Source organism: Amblyomma maculatum, chromosome 6, assembly GCF_055883805.1.
Source record: "Amblyomma maculatum isolate TAMU_Amacu chromosome 6, ASM5588380v1, whole genome shotgun sequence".
NCBI classification, from domain to species: Eukaryota; Metazoa; Arthropoda; class Arachnida; order Ixodida; family Ixodidae; genus Amblyomma; species Amblyomma maculatum.
Window position 1 is genome coordinate 164327047 of NC_139349.1, and position 17131 is coordinate 164344177.

At 45.6% G+C, this 17131-nt stretch overlaps 1 protein-coding gene across 1 annotated transcript in view; it reads right to left on the reverse strand.

The window, feature by feature from the left end:
• The window catches only part of LOC146187335 (cell adhesion molecule Dscam1-like), a 668136-nt gene that overhangs the window by 274754 nt on the left and 376251 nt on the right, over positions 1-17131 (reverse strand). The window contains exons 37-40 of the mRNA XM_084607643.1: positions 15550-15758; positions 14068-14207; positions 13547-13613; positions 3026-3280 (exon numbers count right to left, since the gene is read on the reverse strand). Of these exons, the coding sequence (XP_084463769.1) occupies positions 3026-3280; positions 13547-13613; positions 14068-14207; positions 15550-15758 (671 nt within the window). The remainder of the gene's footprint in view (positions 1-3025; positions 3281-13546; positions 13614-14067; positions 14208-15549; positions 15759-17131) is intronic.

Below are 17131 nucleotides of genomic sequence, written 5' to 3' on the forward strand. Positions count from 1 at the left end.
GCAGCCCTTCTCTACGGCACTTATTTCGCTCTTTCTGCTTTCATTCCCACTTTCGCCCTATGCTTACGAAGCTGTTCAGGTCTCCACAAAGAAGTGTGACAAATATACAGCATCATCATTTCTCATAAAGCGATTTACAATTTGCGAAGCGAGACGTCCGGTAATTACGCTTAAATTTCTGCCTGTAAAGGGTGCACTGCCGCACAATAAAGAATGGTGCGGTGAAACAGCGTTAGGCGATGGCAAATGCAGTAGGTTTGTCTTCACCTTGACAAATCAACCGCACTGAAAATGCTAACTAGTAAGTGCACGCACAAGTTCAGAAATGCCAAATTAAAAATGAAATAAATAATAATGGTGGGATATAAAAAGAAAAGGTAGAAGTGGAGCACAAAAGTGAATGCGCAAGCGTCACACGGATCATAATAATGTTCGTTGAAAATTTGAATCTGCTCAGAATACTCTTCATAAATAGTGTACCCACTCCAACTCCCCCCCCCCCCCCCCAAACCTCCACCCACCTCGAAGAAAGAAACTGCAGTGACAAGACGCTGTGCCTTCATAAGAGACGGACGCACTGTGCTGCCTTCATTTGTAGCCTGGGTTTCTTCTTGACAACGTATCAATAACGATCCCCGAAAAGCCCAGCAAGAAATGCTTTCTATACGCTATATAGCTTCGATACAACAATATCCGTCACTCCGCACTACTCATAGAAATTACCGCGATGCGCAGTTAGTTCCAGAAGTGTTCAGTAGAGGCAGAGTAGTACATTGTGATATGAACAGCGTCCAGTTTTACTGAGCTTGAGTTGTGGCTTAAACTTCGCGGTGAATGACGAGCCTCTAATTTTGCACTTGTATGTGTATCGTTCACTAGGCTTTGCGCTTTATATCAAACGCTTTCAATGTTCGCCTAGAAATAAATAAATTAGTGATGCAACTAAAACAGCTCATTTTAGATGTGGTGCATTTCGTGTCTTTCATGCTACTGTGGGGATTGGGTACGGTCAACAACCGCACCAAGAAATAATCCTCCATTCGGTTATATTGAAACAGACACTTCAGATCATCATCATTATCAGCCAGACAATACCCACACCACTAGACGCATCTTCGATATCTCTCCGATTTCACCTGGCCCTATGTTAGCTGTATCCACCTGATCGTTCCAAAGTTTTTAATCTTATATACCCATCTGACTTTCTACTAGCATCAGGTGCACTTACCTTCCACTTACCTTCCCTTGAAATCAAATATGTCCCCCTTAGCAACCATCAGCCATGCCCCATTCGCATTACATAGTCGACCCCTACTCATTCATGCGTCTTGAATTCCAAAAGAATATCTTAATTCGCGTTTTTGCCTGACCCATTTGTCACGGTTTCTGACCCTTAGCGTTACAGCTACCATTTTCTGTTATATAGTTCTTTGCGTTGTCGACAATTTAGGCTGAAATGTTTTCATAATCTTCCGCCTTCCTGCCTCACAGATGAGTGCAATCATGCTACAATGAACTGCAGCAAACTATAAATAAAAATGCCTATTTGGTAATTATCAGGCAAACCAACAATTACTTTTACAATTAGGTTAAAAGTAAATTTCGACAAATACCACTAGCAACAGAAAGAAAAATGACCCCGAAATGTTCCCAGCCGCCGTTCTTAAAAAAATAAGCCAAGCGGAATTGGCAAGTGTACCTCGTGGTGCACGCCTGATTTACGCAAAACAGAAATAAATTCATTGAGAACCGCTTATTCACAACATTTTTTTATGTATCTACTGCCATGTTAGTATTTATGACGTTACGTTACAACAGCGCTAAAGTAGTGCAAGACGGCACTTGAAAATGACGCGCAATCTATCCTCTGCGAAACGAAACAGTATTGCGTCTTTTGAGAAAAAAGGCGGGTGAATACGTGTCGAGCAGTTTCAATCCTTGAACGGTGTTCCGAGATGCTTTATTCGTTCGTTTCTTGCATAGAAAAAAATCATTGAATTTAGGAAGTAATATTTTCCTTTCCACGTCAGAATGCTCTGCTAAGGCACAATGCACCTAATCGTATGCGCCTGACTAGTGCAGCCATTAATACTTGTAAAAATGGGGTGGGTGAGGGCATTTAGGCTCCGCCTTTGAGTGTATGGCGCTAAAGCGTTAATGGCTTCCGTTCGCAGATCCCCTTCTGGATCCTTTTTCGCTGATACGCACTGTGATACTCGATCATTCACTAACTCTGTAATTAGTACTTTTCATGTCACGAATACCCATTCACCGTAGTAGTATTAGGCGACCGTTGTATGTGGAAGGCCACCTGACGTGGATAGGAAGCCCCGCTTTGACCCAGCCGAACGAACGTGTTTACGTGATACAGGGAATAGCGTGACTCCGAAAGGAAGGGTGCTGGAGGGCCCGATTCCCTTCAGCCTCCAATGTGAATATAGAAGCCCGAGATGGCAGCTCCTGTCAAATAGGCCATGACACATAGTCGCATGCCGTCACAGAGCCCTAAGCTCATGTGTGCTCGACCACGTCAACTGTCTGCTACCACCAGCTAGATCCACGCGTGTGATTCTTCTCTCACAACGGCGAAGTTAGCAGTGCCGACAGCGGATTTTCTCTGACTCTGTCGCATTAGTACTAGCGCAGCATATATGTTTTGTTACTTGAGGGTAATTGCATGTTACTTGAGAGTAATTGTAATTTGAGTAAGAGTATTGCTAAACATGCGTTAGAAATGAAATCTTCCAAAATAGAAGCCTGGGCGAGTTGGTATGGAACGAAACGTACAGTGGTATTTGTACGTTTCGTTCCATACCAACTCGCCCAGGCTTCTATTTTGGAAGATTTCATTTCTAACGCATGTTTAGCAATACTCTTACTCAAATTACAGCGCTCGTGTTGTACGTTTCGTTCTCTCGTCCCTGTTCTTTTGCGCTGTTTTAGAATGCTTTAGAAATTTTGGTAATGTAACGGATCAAGGGGTATCTGCGAACACCCTCCGTCACATGAAGCGCGTTACACTCACCCCCTGAGCCGGGCGTGATGCAGGCAGCCTGGCGCCTCTCGTTGGGTTCGGGCGGCGACTCGGTGAACTGTCGGATGCCCGGGTCGGTGCTTCCCTCGGAGCCCGTGGTGTGACCGTCGTCGGGCGCGTCGTAGTGCATGCCGCCGCCCGCCGCCTGAAGCGAAGAGCCCGGAGGGTGGCGCCGGGCGTACTCGTATGCGCGCAGCAATTCGTCCTGGTTGGAGGAGCCCGAAGTCAGGCTGTGGCTGTTGGCCGCTGCACCAGGGCGAACAGGGAAAGTCAGAAAGCAGCATGAGCACGGTAAATCATCCGTTCAATATAAGCGAGGGTTCTTGGAGCACTTGAAGGCGCACTGGGGACAAAAAGGAGTTGGATTTGTATCGATAGAGTAACGCATGCTAATCGCAAATACTCGAAGCATCGCTTCTGTGCCTAACAGAGACATACGAAAAAGATGAAAAATATAAAAAACGAAATATAGGTTTCGCCATCGGCGGAAGATTTTCGCGTGCCGAAATTGTTTTGGATCCTGGAGGCTCCACTACTCCGCTGTATCTTTAGTGGTTGAAGCCCGTCCTTTGAGGAAACACGTATCTACCTAAAAGCTTCTTGCGCAAAGGTTTGAATGCTTCGCATTAAGAAACCAATGTTGGCGTAAACTGCCCATGGGCTTGGTGTGGCCCAAGCCTTGGGTATATATATATATATATATATATATATATATATATATATATATATATATATATATATATATATATATATATATATATATATATATATATATATATATTCGCAAAAACGAAACGACAAAGCTGATCGAGCGAGACCTCACACTTAAGCTGTGGGCTGTGAAGCTGTCTATGAATTACGGCCTTTTATTATTTCTTAATGCATGGAAATGGAAGAAATGAATATCTTAAGAATACTCTCGTATCAAATCGATGGGCTGAGCATTAAAATCCCACCTTACATCCACACTGCACATCATCATGAATATAAAAAAGAAACTTAAGCACACACATGAATTGAAATAGCGCAGCGAATCAAGAGGTTCACCTTGCGCAGCATATTCAGTGCACGAAAGCACCTGGAATACCGATTTCATCACGTCGACGATTCAGACATTCGGTCGATCAAATGGCTCTTCTACAGACTGAATACTCCCATCAGCCCACAGAGATCCCAAGGCATGACACAGTTTCTGTCAAGCTCACTTCATGGCCTTCCTTGAATGGCCTTCTTAAATCTTTGTTCGAACGTATTAATGAAGAACATGTCATCACCGCACAGAATAAAATAATGATCGATGATCTCAGGATTATACAGGTGGATACTGAGCATTCATTGTACAAACATTTCTATAGCTTCACGTCGTTCGTAGACAGAGAGAGCATATGTACGCATTAAAAAAATTGAGTAAATTGTGTTTTATCGTTTTGCCACGCGATAAAGGTATATTATTTCAAAAACAATTATTGTTAGTGTCCAAGATGAAAAAGGCAGCCCTAAAAGTTAAGGGAAACTCAAGCGCCGCCCTTTAAACGACAGTGTTAATAGGTCCCGTTTTCTAACATTCATTACAAATACTCGTTCGTGTACATAAATTAAGCTACTTGCCTAATTACTAACATATGAATTTGTCCCTATAACATGCCACACGTGCTCTATATAGCATGTAGTCGGATATGTAAGTTCACCCGACATAAAGCCCAGCCTAACCGAGTGGTATAAAAGTGCCTGCGTGGTATATATATATATGGACAGCGTGTAAGACTAAGAATGCAACGATCCTGGAAGGTTGATTCTGATTACACATTCCCATCTCAAAAGGAGACGTCCAAGTCGTCAGCTCTTACAAAATTGGCCATGTCACGTGATCGTCGAACGTCAGACTACGAATCATTGCCCGACCATGCGAGAGATTCCACCTGCCGGAGCCATGCACGTCATTTTTTGCTCACAACGCCGAAAAAGCTAAATAGGAGTTGTATAGAGAACATCGCCTTTAGCATTATCGCGTAGAAGAACGTTCTCGCGACAGAAGGAATGCAGATTTGTTGAACAAGTTTTAAGACAATCGCGCCAAGGAAGCCCCAATAAGGCTACTGATACTAAGGTACAGAGAACAAAGAATCAGTAAAAACCCGTTTTCAGGATTAGTGTCCCATATATTATCCATGCCCGGCCATGAACACCGATATCATTAGAGGCCGACCGTCGCGCTCAAGAAAGCAGCGGAAAAAGAATAGTGCTCTGGTGGCGCTTCCGTGCTGCGGCGAGACAACAGGCCCTCGAGTGCGCCACTAATGGCAGCAGGCTCTTTGGGGGGCTATACTTTTAGCTGATTTTGCTGGTATTCCTACGGAAAAATTACACTTGAGCTCATATTGCGCGACCTGCGTCAACAATAAAACAATGCAACATTAAGGTACTTACTGAGTTGAACGTCTAATTCTAAGCAAGTAGAAGCTTATGTGTTGCTTCTTTACCCGGATTATTTTTTACCAACATATAAACAAGCATCGTCTGCTCGAGCAGTGATGGAGACGGTGCCACAGATTAGTAATTTAATCAATCCGCTGTCGTGAATATTTTGTGTATTTAATTACGGCATGAAAAGAATCGCGCTCACTGCTAAGAAGTGATTTGCACATGCGTTGCAGCTGCGGTGGCTACGAACCTTGAAAGCAAAAGGTATTATCCTCCAGTACTACTGAAGACGGTATTCGAAGCGCAGGGCTACAAAGGGGCTACAAAGGATCAATCTAAAGAATGCATTACGATATGCGGGCCGAAAGTAAGCGCATGTGCAAAGCGCCACGTAGAAAAACGTGCTTCCAGTACAGATGCTGCTCCTTGTGGCCGCGTCATGCTTAAAAACCTAGCTGAATGTACGGCGCTTTCGGATGGACTCTTCCATCAAGCGTTAGGTAGAGCCTGGTTGCGAGCACCACTTCGCGTCGAGCGACAAAAACTAGATGCTCAAGGTAATCGAGCAATCAGTGAAGCGCTTCTCTGCCATGAGGAGCGCGCATTACATCGTAAGAATCGTAAACAGAGATCGTCAAGGAAAACGACGCAGTGCATAAAGCGGGTGGTAGCTAATGTGAGAGCTTCATTGCGACGGACGCCTAGCTTTTGGAGCATGTCGAGAAGCAGCGCTCGAACTGGGCTTTTAGACAAAAATCTTAAACGGCCATGCCAGTGCGAATGACTGGTCGTAGAAAATGTAGGAAGCGATGATCCAGCCATTCAGAGTGAAGGAGGAGGATGACGATGACGACGACGAACGCCTTTATTGCATCTCCCTGAATGGAGCCTTCACACACGGCGCTATGTGCCGGCGCGATCCTGCAGCTCGCCAGTGAACCTGTCACTTGTCTTGCAGGTTGGTGCTGGTGAGAGTGGTCTCAAAAAAAAAAAGTGATCTCTCAGTCTACAGCCACCATTGGCCACAGCTATTCTCTCAGTCCAATAGATCAGCCTGCGTTGCTCGGTCGGCTCCGTGCGAGGCAAGGGATCTCAGGAGGAGGGATTGGGAAGAGTTATGAGTGGAGCACCACCGGATGGCTTTCATCATCATCTTCAGACCGAGTACATAAACTGCAGGGCGAGAGCCTTTCCCATATTCCTCCAATTAACACGATTCTGTGCTAGCTACATCCACTTGACCCCTGCTAACTTCCTAACCTTATAATCCCACCCAATATCTGCTGCCCCTGCTACGACTTCCTTCTCTTGGAACCCAATTCGTTATCCTCAGCGACCATCGCTTATTCTCGCTTTGCACTACATGTCTTGCTGACGCCTATTTCTGATTGATTTCGACCAGAATGTCATCAACTGGAGTTATTTTTCACGCTTCATGTCTCTTAACGTTACGCAGGTCATTTTTAATTCCACAGCTCTCTGCGTTGTTCTCAGCTAAAGTAGAACATTTTTCCTTAGCCTCCACATTTCAGCCTTATACGGGAGTACTGGTAAGATGCAGCTGTTATATAATTTTCTCTTGAGATATACCAGTGAGCTGTTAGTCATTATCTGAGAGTACCTGCTAAATGCGCTCCATTTCAACCTTACTCTCCTAATTATTTCCCTCTCGTGGTCGGGATTTGCGGTTATATCTGTCATAAGCAGGCATATTCGCCTACTACCTCCAGAGCTTCGCTACCTATTATAAACTGCTGCTCATTTCTGAGGCTGTTGAATGTTGTTGGGTGGTTTTGTGCAGGTCCAAACAGAATGATTTAAGGTAGGTCGGTGCTGTTGGTAGCTGGGGCATTTTTCGGTAGCGGGTTGGGAAGAAAGAATGCTTGCGACACAGCTTTCTCGCTAACATAATTGTATGAACTTGACGCCATGCCACAGATTCGATCCTGGGGAGTGTTGGATGAAGCACTGGCTTCTCTGTGTAGGGTATAATATTGTGTAATGTGGGTTTCAGAGTGCACAGGTGCGCAACCTCCCTATGTATCTGCTTCCTCCTCGGCGTCCGTCGACAGCGTTCGGAAGGTTGCTGCTCGGGCAAGTGCATCTGCACTTTTGTTACCGGGAAGGGAGGCGTGACCCAAATCATTCTAGCGGTAGGATATTTATCGGTGTATATTGAAGATAGAATGCGGGTAGCCTGCAAAGGTAACGCATTCTTCTCGAAGACGCTGTTTGGGAATCTGTGATAACTGTCAATGCTATACTAATGCAGTGGTTGTCACGCGTCCATGCGATAAAGAGAGTGCTACCAGTATGGGGCTCTCCTCAGCCCTAGCTTTTTCCTCGAGCGGAGCCCGTAACTTTAGTTCAGTCGTTGTCCGTAACCGATAGTACCTTTGCCTCCCTGCCAGATTTATATATTTCGCCGGGCCAACATGCAGGGCATTTTGGTCCCAGCTGTATTTGCGCCAGAGATCCTTGACTCTGGTTGCCTTAAGGAAAGCGTGGAGCTTGCGGTCCATGTTCTTCGGGAATGGTGCGGCCCTAACCTTAGCTGCCAGTTTGGGCGGGATCACGGGGTAGCTCTGCTGCAACGCAGTAGTGGCTTTGGGTAGCCTAGCTGGTGCTGACCAGCCCGGCCCAACCTCGTGCCTCGAAGGCGCGTGAGCTAGCCGCTCCTCTCGGCTTCTATCAGCTGTCATAATACAGAAAATATTTCCAGCAAGAACGTTGAAGATTGCAGCAACATTTTTATGGAATCCTTTAGAGACTCGTGAGAAGCTAGTAAAGTCGGTTCGATTAGATAAGGCCAATGAGCACTTAGTCCCCTAATGAGAACAGCTATTGAAACCATACATTAGCAACTCTAAATTTCGACAATACTTAGTTAAAACTTAGACCATTAATTACTACCACTAATTACCTCTGCCATGTAACCCTCCTAAAGAAAAGAAAAACGCTGCGCATGCCACTACAACGCTGAAATGCAACGAATCTTCCGAATCAGTTTCATTGTGTTAAATTAGGTGAATCAAAAGTTGCCAAGAGAGCCTTTATTGTGCCCTTCATCACCACACATATACGCGAAGACAAAAAGACGCATGCTTACACATTTAGTACGGATCAGTAAAATCGATCGATTCAAATTTCTTTGTAAAAATCCAACTCTCTCGGTGATACATGTTTTCTTTTTTTTTCGGTCCGATGAACGATAACGTGCCCTTAAAGATTCACAGAATCGATTTTTATTAAAAACTTTAGCTGCACGGAGTCTTCCTGATAATAGGCCTTCCCCTTAAGCCTTGACTCGCAGGCTCACGTGAAACGGCGAGCAATTTCGCTCATCAATGAACCTTGCATCACATTTTAGAATGTGCATGCTGCTAGTAAACAGTAGAGTTTCGCGCAGAATTTTACCATGCCTCACTTTTAAAAAGACGTCCATTTTAAGAATTACGGAGCCTGCAAGGCAATAAATTACCTTCATGTTTTTTTATGCAAAGTAGAAAAATTTAGTGTACAGTGTAATGAATCTGGCAACCAGGGTTCTCAAGACTGACAACCATGCTGTGCAAGCCGGGCTGCTGATATAAAAGCACAAGCGCCCAATAAGCGCCACCGTTACTCTGCACTTCAAGCTCAGCGGTTGTCTGCTTCGTATGCTATCTAAATGACACACAAAGTTTCCGTGCTAAGCTCACGCAAACCTAGCGCTTCCCTGCCCAAATGTGACGATGCCCTGAACATGGGCGATTTTCTCAAGAGCACAGTTGCGAAATATAAAGGCAGTTCACCATGTAGCAGAAAAATTATGGGTCTCCAGTGGTAACAGGAGGCTGACCATCGACATCTGCGCCCTCACTACCGGAAACGCCACCAAGTCCAGGCGCCCTGGAAGTATAAGCGTCGCTGCTGTGGCCCGTGTTCGTCTACATAAACTCTTCACAGCTTGTAATGCCAACACCAGAACCTGCCTTTAACAGCAAGTACTGTTCGAGATCAGACTGGAAGCAAAGTTAACACAGTTGCGAGGGCTCGTGATATTTAGCGTGAACGAAACGAAGTCGACTGTTCCGTTACTTTGACAGGGAATGCAAAAAAAAAATAAAGTAATTAATGTAACAGTTTTATGTTTTCGACGAAGGCCTAATACTGACACCCTGCGGCCTCCGACGTTACAGCAGCGAGAAAATATCAAGGTTGTTGTGGCCCTAAGGCTTTCAGAAGAAATTATCCATAAAAAAGTACTCAACTCGCTGGCTGGCTTGAGAAAGCAGTGTCTGTCAGTTGAAAGTGGGCGTTTCATCTCGCCAGGCTTTGCCCCATTCTCAGCACTAAACGCTCTACCTGTGTCGTAAGCGGCGACCCAAGTTTAACTTCCTTACTCGGAGGTAGATTGACAACTTGAAATAAATAGTTGATTGTTTTCGCCTTGCTCAGCCCGTTCTCACAATATCTGTTATTTGATTCCTTATCAACCCAGGCATCTTTTAGGCTTCCTTGCATCGCATTAGACTTATGTTCCTGCCAACCGATGACTGCGGCGACCTTCTAGGCGTAATGAAGAAGGGGTAATAAGTATAAATTTCCCAGCTGTAATCGGGGAATAGCCAAGCGGGTGAGTGCCAAAAAGATCACGGCAGCAAGAGAGTGACAGACTGTCGCCTCTTTCAACCTATCCTTTTATATTGCTTCTCTAGTTACTAAGTCACCTATACGCGCCCATGCTAACAACTGAATGGTAAGGTGAAATAAGGGAGTGCGCACAAGCGGGCCTCAACTACAGTAACCATGCTGCATATTTGCTATCGTGAGATAACGGAGATGGCGAAGCGGACGCACGGACCCTTAAGTGCAGTAACGGCCTGCTTAATTACTCGCGTGGGAGCATGAAACACTGCTAATAAACAACCAGGATACAATATATTCTTGCTGCTGTGCACTATCGCTGGTTCCTCCTTTGTACGTAAGTTTTGCATTGTTTTTCGTCGCTGGTAATTAAGTCTCCCTAACCTAATTGCTAACCAAACTTGGTTTCTGCTTTAAATGCAGTGACGGAAGCTACCTAGCAGTGCCTATGGGTAATGCAATTCCTCCCCTCTACTTCCACAAGTGCATAGGCAGAGACTGTGTTGCTCTCCAGTGCCTTTTTGTCGAATTCTGTGACGTCACTGACAGGCTGGTTCAGAGCGGTCTATAAAAGAGTTCGAGTTATACGTCATGCATGCCTTCTTACAGGGCTTGTTACCGAGATGTGTGTGCCTAAATTTGCGCGCGAACAGATCCACATTGCCAATTATCTAGGGTCACTGCAGGCTACTACTGTATTTCTGCTCTCATCACTGTTGTATTTCCCGGAGTTGTTGGAGACATTGCAAATAAGCAAGATTCTTTCAATTTTACTATTTAGTGAATTCAGACTGGCCATTTTTGTAAGACAAAAAGGATAACGGCCAAAAAAAGGGGACGGAAGCAAATTCTGAAAACGATCTAGCTTACTCAAGACGGATAACATCGCTGATTGGGTTACACTTGCTTTACTCTGTCAAAGTACACGAAACATGAACATTGACGGATAGTAAGAAATAGCTGCGCTGACTTCAAGAGGACCTTATAAATACACATTGAAGCACTTATCAATACGAAGCTTTAAAACTCAACAATTTATCTAAGCCTATCATCTATACGCCTCCATAAATGCTACCAAACAGCTAATTCATGCAGACCTTCATTCATTTGAAATTAAGGGAAAAAAAAGTCGATTTGACTAGCTGTGCATTCCACGGAAAACAGGTGAGCATGGAAAAAGTGAGAGTAATGGGTACCCGAGAAGAGGACATGCCTGATCGTGCATTTACTGCTACGCATAGGCTTAGCCGACATCGCAGTAACGAAGAGAATGATAGTGTTGAACTGGAAGGAACTTTTTATTTAGGCTGACCTGCGCCCAGAAAAAAATAAAGCATGACTGTAGCGTCGAAAGCAGCAATAGCACTCGTCGGTCGTCGAACTATGAGTGCTCGTTGCATTCGTCAGTGCTCAATTTAAAATGGACGAAGAACCATCTAGATAACCTACCAAAGGAACCTGGAAACGTCTCGAGCGATACAGAAAACGTTCGGCGCATCTCGCGCTACAAAGGGAGGGATAAAGCCACGTCTCGCGACAACGAGCAGGAACAAGGTCGTTTCATGCGCTACAATCAGAGTGATAAGGCCAAGTACTGGCGGCTGTTGAAAACACCCAAGTAGCACAAAGTGGGCTATGACGTGAGGGCCCGCGTCGGGCCCGTGAGGGCAGCCCACACGGGCCCCATGCGGGATTTGCAACACGTACCCAGAGGGGCCCCGCGTGGGCTGCCCAATTTCGCCACGATCGGCCCCAAACTGTATCCGTGTGGGCAGCCCAAATGGGGCTGCCTGCATTCAGGCAAAAAAGGCCTGCCCGCATTCAGCCCAGGTAGACGAATGTGGGAAGTACACCAGAACCATTAATGGGTCCCACGTTTGTGCAGGCAGTGACATCCCTTAATCAAGGTTTTAATTTTTAGGTCGATTAATCCCTCCAATACCTGAATTGTACAGGCGCGGGATTTGCGAAAGCCAGTTAACCCACGTGCTGCCCTCATGGGTTGAATCGGGCATTTTCAGGGCTGCCCAAGTTCCAATAATCAAGTGTGAAACATTAAGCACTATTGTTATTTTTGCTTGTATGCTACACTCAGTAACATGAGAGAAATTTATTCCCAACACTACAATAATATGGGCTGGCCCCCATCACCCCAACATGTTGGTCTGAATATTTATTTCGGTGCTGCGTGAAGAATAGTAATGCCGTAGGAAACATTTGGAGGTTGTTCAGTACATACTCGTAAAGCGGAACAGTTACTGTTGCATATTTTCTGTCGATACTGCATAATTAACGTAGTTTGTAGAGTAAACATAAATAGTCTTTATTCCTTGCATAGATATGCTTAAGACAGTTATGTGAAACCTCCAGAAGAGACAATTAGTGGCCGGTATAACAAGATTTACATAAATAAAATGGTACCTTAAAGATAGGGTGGAGACGTTTCAGAGCGGTATGCCCGCCTACGGCCAATTTGGGGCCCACTGCGGCCTTTAATGGGCCGCCCCAATTGGGCTGACCTTATTTTTACCGCATGGACTACGAATATATGTTGCATTTTCCCGCAAGTACCCCAAGAAATACCCATATGGGCAGCGTGGTGGTGTGCTCGCTTTTCAGCCCGGCCGCAAACCATGTGGGACCTATTCGGTTTTTGCGTGGGCAGCCCCAGATGACGGACTAGCCCGTCATCTTTTTGCTTTAGGCCCACATTTGCATCGCATCTGCCCTAAATTGCCCCGCAAGAGACCGATGCGGGCAGAAGCCGGAAAGAGTACTTGCCTGCCCCGCTAACGGCCATGCAGAAATGATCTAGGTTTTTGGTGGGCAGCCCTATTTGGGGCAGCCCATTAATTTTCTGCATGAATTCCACATTTTCGTCTGACCTTCCCTCAAGTACCCCTCAAGGGTCCCATGTAGGCAATGTGCGGGCATACCCGTATTTAGCCCCACCGCGGCCCATGCGGGACCTATTCGGCTTTTGAGTGGGCTGCCCCAATTAAATTAGCCCAGGCTTTTCCTACACAGATCCCAAATTTTATTTGCATCGGCCCTAACATTTCCCAAGCGGGACCCTTGAGGGCCAGATGTGGCAATATGTAATCAGTTAGCCCTTTCCGCGCCTATATGATGCCCAGATGGAAAAAGGAGGGGCAAGCCCAATTTGGGCTTGCCCGCTTGATCCCTAAGGGGGCCCTCATGGGTGTTATTGTGGTTACCTAAGCCCAACTTGCCCATACGGGCCCCAGGTGGGCCACGTAATGTGTGCTACTTGGGCAACAAACAATAGAGCTTCTAATGGTTCGTGACAATATAGGACTATGGCCATCCAAACAACCGGTAGACAAAAATAAGTGCCTTGCTGCTGAGTAAGTCCGGGGAATGCAGGAAGCTAACGCGTTAGGGAAGTTTATATAAGGCTCGGTTATGATTATCTTCCGTGAGTAATTTTAAGATACTTACCATGACTATGACTGTAAAACTCTTCCTTCCCATTTTTACTGCATGTTGAGGGGGCTTCGAGGCTTCCCTGCAAAACAAACCACAGAGGAAAAAAAAAACGAAAGAAGAGATCAGAAAAATGCCACGATTCTCTGTACTAATAATTTCAGCATTGCGAACGGAGACATGTAATGGTTTAGCTATATAGTGTAGAGGAGTGGGGGCCGTTGTTTTTCTTTTCACTAGTGCTTCCAGCAGCGATGAAAGCTTTTATGAAAAAAAAAAACAGCAAGCGCAACCAGTTCTCATTGCCGCTCCAATTTTCTGAAGGAAATAAAGTTGGATAATATGTGCAGAGATCGAGGTCAGAATTGATTTCTGCCCAGTTGTTTCTGCAAAAGTTTCTGACTTCAAACTAGAAATATCACGTTTTAGTTGTTCGTAGTTGTCTCGTGAACATGACGTTTGCCCTACACATGAGCATATTTTTCAGACATTAAGACGGGATAACTTTTAAGAATAAGAACAGGCGCAGCACGAACCTTGGTCAGGTACGGTGGCTCCCCGTGGTGGATAGTGAACGTCTTGAACTCCTCACCCTCGTCATCGATGTTTATATCATGGTCACCTTTCGTTGGCGAGAGCTGGAACGTTGCGTAAGGCGTGATTTCTTCGTCAAAAACTGCAAACGAATGAAAAAATTGTACGAAAGTGAATTATTGTCATACTTATAGCATGAGCGGCGTCCATTAACTTTAATGACGTATGTGTAGTACGTGCAGATGACGCTGTTCGTAGAGTGTCTTCTTTTGCACGCGCCGCAGGCCGCATTAGATCTAGAACAGAGAGGAGAAATCTGCAAAGTAGACTTCCCCTGCAGTTGCTCAGTGACCTTCTTGCCGTATATCATGATGAGGAACTATGACATTTTGACACATAAGTACGCACTCCTTTCATTACTGTTCACTCAGCAACGTCACAACACGTGCGATGTGTAGATGTGTATCCCATACACGATCGCTCTGGTAAACACGTTTAGGGTAGCGTGTACCGAGTTACTGTTAGCGTGACAAGGGTACCGGGAGCCCGCACAATAGCAGTGGTGCACACGCGCGGATTGGTGCCGGCGTGGTCCCGACGGGCACCTGACGCCGTCAGGGGCTCTCAAAGTGAGCTGATGCGCTTCAGAAGACCAATCAGCTCGTGCATACTGGCGGTAAGCTGGTGGTACTCCGGCAACTATAAAGATAATACTTACGCGGCGTGCTTTATGCGTCTACTATTAGCTTTCACTATACTGCAAGTAAAAGGTAATGCATCCCATAAAAAAAAAAATAGAGCTCGACCTCCACAGACGTACGATTAAGAGCGTTAGCTCGATTCTTCGGTACCAATGTGTACGTCATGAAATAACGATTCGTATGGTACCACCCGCACCTCTCTACGACCACTGGTTCACCTGTCACGATCACCCCCGAAGGTCGTACTGCATCCCGGTTTCGAGGACCAAAGTCGTCTTTGCGCATCCCTAGCACATGCTACGATTCGGCTCGATAAACAATTCTGTGCGCCCTGTGGCGCAGATCAGTTTGACACTACACAGAACTCTGTCCCTCAAACGGGTGGACCACAGTTTTGGCACCAATGGTGGCAAAAATACTTCAATTTAAGAGTGGCGAAGAAACGGACGAGAAGCCGGCGAATGCAAGTAGTAAGAGCTAACACTTAAAACTAGCGCGGGCACCTCTTACCTTGTGGATTGGAAACTAAGACCACAAGAGAAGCTGCGTGGAAACAATTCATTCTTTCGAGGCTAACACAATTATGACAGTGCTTAGAGTCACTTTGATGCTGGCTGTTGTTAACCAGTGCCCATTTCGTAAATTTTTCGTAAACTACATCGCCTGTTTCGTGGTTTCTAGAAGTCTGTACGGTACTCAGGGAAGCAAGTCTATATGAAAGGATTGTGGCATCTAAACAAGTCAGAATAAAGCAGATATAAGGGAGGACAGAAATCGTCTTACATTGTTTCTTAGTGGGCGATGTGTGAATCCTTGGCGTTTGCTGTTGCTGCTGCTGTTGTTGAGCTTGTTTGTTGAGCTGCTTGTTTTTCTGCTGATGCTGCTGGTGCTGCCTATGCTGTTGTTGCTGCTGAGACAATAGCTGCTGCGATCCGGCGTTGCTGGATGTCTTCGATGTAGCCGTTGATTGAGACTTGCGAATCGGAGATGACCTGCGAATGGCGGTAGGCCTCATGTACCGCAAAAATCTCTGCCCAATGTTTTATCACTTTTGCACGACGCCACGGCTGGACCGCATCGTTATGCTATACGATAGTCCGCTTTGACAAAGCTCGTAGCCAAGAAGCGGCAAAGAAAAACAAAAAGGCAAGGTTTCTGCTAGCGCAGAGTTCGTTACATGACCATTAAAAGCCATAAACTCGACTTGAAATAAAATAATGTAATTAGCGATAATAACTGTTTAAGAATCGGTTCCGAGCGTTCCAACGTCGAAAGCGCCACGGAAAAAAAGCAGGTGAGAACGTGAAACGACTGGAACCGTCGTATGTTTTGCATTCGGGTCGCCCTAGCTACAAGAGAGCCTTTTGGCGGGCTAGTTGGTGCATGAAGAATGGGGATAAAAAGCACCGCGAAAACATGGACGCGTCTGTGCCTGTGTTATCACACGTCTGTGTCGTCACTTCCTTGTCTTCATGCGGTGGTTCATCCCCATTCTACATAATTACCTTTCAAAAACAACGTTTAATTGGCTTCTAGTACACACAAAGTCTCGGGATGGGTCAAGGGACTAATTGCCATGGGCCAACATGGTTTCGCATACATTTGCGCTGTCTGGGTGCGATGACCGGCAACTGCTTTTCGCGTGAGCGCGGCTAATCGGAACGGCCAGACAGCACAAGAACATGCTTCGGGGATTATTTGCACCTTCCTCTTTTAGGCGCAGAAAACAGCGAAAACAAAGATAATCTACCCATACAACCTCCTTATGCACTACTTATACGTGTGCCCTTCTCACTGGATCATTTGCTGTACTGGTCCTCAGTCTCGTTAGCTATAGTTCTGTCCGCATAATTCACTCACCGTCTTAGCTAGCGGTAACCAGAGAAGTGGGCTTCTGTCTTGGCTGTAGTGTGGAACCCGTACAGCACCATTGAAGCTTTAAATTTGTTCAAACTGGGAAGTAATCACGTGTTCATCGTTGTATATATTTGGTTGTTATGTGTATAAGGGCTTCATTATACACTTTTGAATTTGAAGAGCCCGTTACCTGGCCGCTTTTAGCAATGACAGTGTGGCCACGCTGTTCGAGGCACTGTTAGCGGATTAGGCACGTTGAAAAATAATCAGCTTGATGGCGCGGAATTTTCAGCGCTGAGAGACAAATATGAAAGCAGAAATCCTTTGCGACGTTCGATTTGTTCTTTGCTTTGCTCTTTACCCTACATGCTTCAAGACGAGCCCGAAACGAAGTTCTCGTTTTGCAATCCAGAAGTAAGAGAAAACTAGCATTCAAAACTATACCAGGCCTTAATCAGCATTTCTCGCGCATTCTGCTAGCTAAACAGAAGTGGTCTCGAATGGCAAG